A 6120-nucleotide genomic window follows, 5' to 3' on the forward strand; every position below is an offset into this window, starting at 1 on the left:
CCACAGTGGCTCAGTGGGAAGCGGGGCAAGGCGGAGCAAAGAGTGTGTCGACAAATATGTATTAAGAATGGCTTCCTCAGTGTGTGGGACACAGCTGCGACTGAGACGCCCCGCGTGTCGCATCTGGCAGAGGGGCCATTTATTAAACCAATCATCACACAAGTGAACAAGCAACTGCTTAATTGTCAACATGATAAAAACTGTAGTTGAGACATTGTGACATAAGTTTCGGGCCAGAGTCGAAAGGCTGGAAAGATTCCTTCAGGCCAAAGAGCTGGTCCGGAGTGCACAGGGAACGGCCTGCAAGGCACAAGGAACAGCCCTTGTGGGGATCAAGAGGCAGCTTTAAGTGTGGGAATCTGGCCTCTGGCCTCCATTCTCTCTAGGGGAGGTCAGGAGCCCCCATTCTTCCCTCGATGTGTCTGGTACATAATGGAGTCTGGATACTTCCATGCCTAGCCCTGGTGGCAGAGCTACCTCCACACTCACTGCCGTCACCAGGGAACTAGGATGTGGATCCCATGGCAACCCTCTGCTACCCGGGCATATGGTTGTGCCTGCAGGTTGCCATGAACCCAGCAAGATACCTACCATCGCTGATCTGCATGGCACACCAGATAATGACAAACAGAACCTCAGGGACAAGTAGGGAAACTAAGGCTCCAAGGTTAGGGGCCAGCTATGTGGTCAAAGAAGCTTCTCTCTCCTGACATCCTGGAAGAAACCAGCGGCTAGTAACTGGTGAAGCTGCCCTGAGTTCCTTCCCAAGCCATCCCAGGTGTCCCTGAGGCATGGCAAGTCCCGTGATCTGAGTGAGCCATGCTGAGAAGGTAGGGCAATCATAGTCAAAGAGCTGAAACGGTTTCAGAAGGCTCCAAGTAACACAGAGCTGGCCTCTATTGACAGAGGACCTGTCTAGCATGTGCTGGACCCAGCACCACATAAACCAGGTGGTGACCCACACAGGCTGTTCCAGGTGGAGGCAGGAGGATCGGGTGTTCAAGGCCAACCTCAGCTACACAGAATTAGAAGCTAGCCGGTGTCGCTTGGTGTGGATGGATGAGAAGGAACCTGTCATATCAGCACTGAGGAGAGGAGGGAGGGGAGGGGAGGAAAGGAGAGAGTGAGTAGAGGAGAGAAAAGAAGAGGGGAGGGGAGGGAAGGAGAGTGAGGAAAGGAGAGTGAGAGAAGAAGAAAAGAGTGAGGAAGGGTCGGTGTCTCCATAGGGCTGACTGGAGATAACAGCAGAATAGATCATGGGGACATTGCTGGTACAGTTCCATTTTGGGGTACTGTGTGACAACAGGAGACATCCATGTTTGTGATCATATGTGTTCTTTACCAGATAGGACTGGAGGGAAGCTATAGAGGACTAGAATGTAAGGGCAGGGGGATCTGGGGCTGTCCGCTGAAGCCAGGTAAGCTCAGGCAGTGAGGGGACATGCATAAGCAGGACAGAATAAGGCAGAGTCCCCAGAGAACGGAAAGGCTACTTGGAGGTCCCTGTGGGCGAGGGCTAGAACTGGGCTAGTTGGTTACAGTAGCCAGTTAGATGGGGGAGTTGGGGGTCGTTGTTTCCCAGTGCTGAGGGTGTGGGGTGTGGGGTTGGTATGACAAGGTGTTTTGGTTGCCAGAAGAGGGCTTCCAATTCATGCTACTAAGGATACACTCAAAAAAGTCTTTGAGAAAGGGCCTAATGGCACACCCCAGTTACCCCAGCAGCCAGATTAAGGAAGGAGTATTGACAGTTCTAAGCCAGTTTGGACTACATAACCAAAAACAACAAAAAAAAGTCAGCACAATAAAGGCAGGAGGTGTGAGTCAACTGCTGAAGGACTCCTAGAATCCCCCAGTGAGGGGCTGGGGGTGTGGCTCAGGGGTGGGGCCCCTGCCTAGAATCCCCCAGTGAGGGGCTGGGGGCGTGGCTCAGGGGTGGGGCCCCTGCCTAGAATCCCCCAGTGAGGGGCTGGGGGCGTGGCTCAGAGGTGGAGACCCTGCCTAGAATTCCCCAGCGAGGGGCTGGGGGCGTGCCTCAGGGATATACCCCTGGCCAGCATCTGGGTCCTCCACCAGTGGGCCCAAGCTCTGTCCCTAAGAGAAGGAAAGCTAGCCCGATAAACACAAGTTTATCAGCGGACTTCTTCAAGGGATTCTAGGTCCAGGAAGGGGCACTACCTCACTCAGGCTAGGGGTGAGACAGGCGTTTTCAGGGACGTTCACTCATTGGGTTTGTCACCTGTTCGTGTCCCTCCCGTTCTTAACAACTTCTGGGGCTTCTCCCGGGTTGAAAGGACCGACCGTCTCAGGCAGCCTCACTCAGCCCACCCCAGGCAAGCACAGACGGACGCAGGCTTAGCCACGCTGTCCTTTATTCGCTTTATTAACGTTTACTGCTCCTCATCCCTTCCCAGCAAGGCGCCCACACCCTTCCCTCCTGGGGCAGCTGGGTCGCCAGAGATAAAGAAGGGCAAGAACCTTAGGAGAGGGGAACCCCTGAGACCTCAGGCCCCCCAGTGAGGAGAGAGGGGAACCCCCGAGACCTCAGCCCCCACAGTGAGGACACAAATGAGGAAAAAGAAAGGCATCACAGACAAGGTTCGTAGATCACTTGCGAAGAGCCGAAAAACGGTGGGGAGGGGGGCCAGGCCCTCCCTTTCCAGCCCGCCACTTAGGTTCCATTGTCTCAAGAGGACTGAGAGATGTGATGGCCAAGAGGGAGGGAGGATTAGGGGGGTAGATGAGCCCAAGGCTGGTTTCCCCACCCTGACCTTGGACCTCGGGGTGCAGAGTAAAAGCATGTGGCGGGGGGCCCCTGTACTTGGCAATAGGCCAGAGATTACAGCGTGGTCAAATCTAGCTTCAACTTGTAAGGCGGGGGGCTGTCTTCATAGGCAGGCGACGCGGGAGGGTACAAGGGCCAGTCGGACCCCACCAGGAGGCCTTTGTGCTGTTCCACAGTTAGAGGCTGTAGGGATTGGGGGGTTGGGGGGGAAGACCCTTGTCTGGCTTCCTGGGCCAAGCACAGATGCCCAGCACGCAACCTTAGGCCTTCCGCCCCCATCCTGAGCCCTAGCCACTCTGGGTGTTACTCACCTGGAACTTGAGGTGCTGGCCCGGTGTGGTGACCAGGGTACAGCAACTGAGCCACAACATCACCAGGATGGAGAGGAAGAGGCAGCAGAACAGGGCCCATCGAGGCAGCCCGGAGCGCCTGTCCCAATGGCAGGCAGCTTTCAGTCATCTGAACCTCACACAGGAGCACCCAGCCCAGCCCGGCCCACAAGCACCCACCGAGACATGCAGCTGAGAAAGTCACTCTCTTGTTGGTCCTCAGAGTCCGCCTTGGCCTTGCTAGTCTTCACTCGGGTCTTAGGCCTCCTCACTTTGTCCAAGGAGTCTAGGGGGTCTGAAAGGTAAGGGGGCCAGTGTGCTCCCAGCCTCAGCTAAGAGGTCAGCCTGGTGTGGAGTTGGGCCAGGGAGGCCCGGACTTGGCCAGGAGGATGTGAAGGGCTGGAGCGGAGGTGCAGGGATGCTGGGATAGGAGCCATAGAATGTGGCCATGAATCCTGGGACACGGCCCAGCGGACCCTGGGAGCCCATGGGTCCCGGGAGACTGGCCGTCGATCTGCGGTGATCTTACCCACGTGCACCTCCAGGGTCTTGGGATGCGCGCCTCTCCAGGCCACCTCCACTCGCTGCAGGCGGCTCCCTTGGAATGCAACGCTTTCTAACACGGGCTGGGTCTGGGCAGGAAACCGGATATCAGAGACACACCCTCTGACCCTAGTCGGCTCATCTCAGACCCAAGTGGGCTATTGTTCCGTGTCCAGGTGGCCCCCAGTTCTCCTGGGGGTCAGGCAGAAGGACACCGTCCCACGGGCTGTATCCGTTAGCCTTAACCCCAGAACCGGAAAATGCCCAGGCCAAGGACACAGGCTTGTGATTGGCTAAGGTGGTCATGTGACCCAACCTCTGCCAATCAGAGTAAACCCCTATTCCGGTAGCAGGCAAGATGGCTCAGTGAATAAAGGTTCTGGCTGCCAAGCCAGATAAACTCAGGAACCTACATGGACGGCAAGAACAGAGTTCCTGGATCCGACACGGCCTGACACTCTCGCACCAGGAGTTCATATGCCATGAGGTGACCACTGGATGCCACTCTGGTTCACCGGGTCGTGGCTCTCTCACCTGGAACACCACCACCTTCCGGTTGTCCGTCTGAAGGGAGTATGTCCAAGTAGAGGACACGAAGCCCTGGGCGGAACTCATGAGGTCACTGCAGAGCGTGGAAAAGAAGTCCAGGAGTGAGAGTGTCCCGATGGGTGGTTCCGAAGCCATTTTCTGGGAAGGGGAAAGCCAACAGAGAAAGGTCAGCAAACTGGGCCTTGTTGACTAGTGTGGCATAACCAGGGGTTCAAGACCCAATCGGGCCCCCTGCCTGGGTCAGGTGAGCTGGCGGTTTTCTGGGCTCTTTAAGAAACCACACAAGCTCTCTTGTGTGTATTTGGTTTGGGGATTTTATTTTGAGGTTTTTTTTTTTTTTAGGTTAGGGGATTTACCTGCTGCTGCAGCTGGGTCTCAGGTTCAGGGGTCTGGCCCCAACACCCCTCGCTGCAGGCTCGTTGCTCCGCCGCCTTCACGTAGGCCTCAGTGCAGGCTGTGGGCCATATGATGTTGTCACTGGGGGCCGGGAGGAACAGCTCTGCCACAGGCCCAAGATACACCCAGCCCGGGGGACTCACCTGCTTCACATTCTGTCTCTGTGGCGTTGGGCCTAGAGCTCTTGGCCACGAAGTGACAGATGGAAAAAAGCCGACAGCCCCGCTCACAAGCACCGGTCAGCACTGCCTCACTATTCGGGGACACCGAAGGACCCTCTGGCTCTGGCTGGGGAGGGAGATAGGGTAAGATGGCTGGGGTCCCCCCTAAGCCTCCGAAAGAATGAACTGAGGTTGAGGGGAAGGCTAGGATCATCATAGGGGCGGGGGCTCTGAGAAACAGAAAGTGGCTTTCTAAGCAGACTGGGGAGTGAAGGTCCTGGCTTGGAGGAGTGGATCCGGAAGTGTCCAGGGTCCATGCTGGCAGAGGGCTCCTCAGAGAGAAGCAGAGAGCTTGTTCTTAGGGGACACAAGGGAGCGAGCAGAGCTGGCTCAAAGTGGCAGCGAGAAGATGGAAAGAAGACCACGGGGTGGGGGGGTGGGGGAACAGGGGCGGGCACGCGATCGTCCTTGCAGTGTGTGTGGGTGATCTCCAGGACCTCTGAGGATTATGTCTCACACTCCTTTTGCCATGTCCCCCCACTACACACACACACACACACACACACACACACAGTGTCCACCCCGGGGTCAATTCATCCCTCCCTGGAAGGAGGTGCTGAGACGCAGACGCCCTCCCCACATCAAGCCACCCTCATTGCAAGCACATCAGCTTCTCCTCCCCTGAACATCCTCCGTCCTGACGCCCCACTACTTCAGGAGACTCTCCTATCCGAGGGTCCCGCATCCCTCCTCTACCTAGGGGACCCCCATTCTAGGTCTCGCCTCATTGCAAGGACCCCCTCCCACACCCGAGGACCTCCCTTTTCCTTCCAGGGACCCCAGGCTCCAGCACTGCTGTACCAGGGACTCGCATCCCCTCCCCCAGCGGAGGGTCCTCCACTCAGGCCCCTCCCCGTTTCCAGGGATTGGGTTCCTGGGCGCCCCTCTGTTACCTGCCCCGGAGGCGGGCCAGGGTGGAGCTGTCGACACCGCTGCTGGCAACTCTGAGTGTCCCCAAGCTGCAGGGCGAAGGGGTCGCGCGCTGGCACCGGAGTGGCCGGCGACGCCAACAACAGCAGCAACAGCAGCGGCAACGCTACCGCAGCCATGGCCGAGCGTGCGCAGCGCGGGCCCCCGATGCGGGCGTCGGGATGCGGGACCCGGTGTTGACGTCACTGAGCGAGGCAGCCTGGGAAGGGGGGAGGGGTAGGGCTGCGGCGAGCCGGACGGGCAGGTGAATCGCCACCTCAGCTCGAGACATCGTCTTGATGTTCATGGTCCGGGGTCTCTGTCCGGACTTGGATCTGCGGACATGGGATGTCAAAGGAGGCCTGGCTAGACAGGGTGACAGGCCTACCTT

At 57.7% G+C, this 6120-nt stretch overlaps 1 protein-coding gene across 1 annotated transcript; it reads right to left on the reverse strand.

The window, feature by feature from the left end:
• Nucleotides 1-2651: 2651 nt before the first annotated feature.
• On the reverse strand, nucleotides 2652-5920 carry Tmem59l (transmembrane protein 59 like). The gene is made up of 8 exons (XM_051169682.1): nucleotides 5714-5920; nucleotides 4743-4887; nucleotides 4560-4657; nucleotides 4189-4341; nucleotides 3641-3743; nucleotides 3292-3406; nucleotides 3094-3211; nucleotides 2652-2965 (listed from the first exon to the last, which is right to left on the reverse strand). The coding sequence occupies exons 1-8, from the start codon at nucleotides 5867-5869 to the stop codon at nucleotides 2837-2839; spliced, it is 1017 nt and encodes a 338-aa protein (XP_051025639.1). The 5' UTR covers nucleotides 5870-5920; the 3' UTR covers nucleotides 2652-2836.
• Between the last annotated feature and the right edge of the window lie 200 nt (nucleotides 5921-6120).

The sequence above is a fragment of the Acomys russatus genome, chromosome 27 (genome assembly GCF_903995435.1).
Source record: "Acomys russatus chromosome 27, mAcoRus1.1, whole genome shotgun sequence".
Taxonomy (NCBI): Eukaryota; Metazoa; Chordata; class Mammalia; order Rodentia; family Muridae; genus Acomys; species Acomys russatus.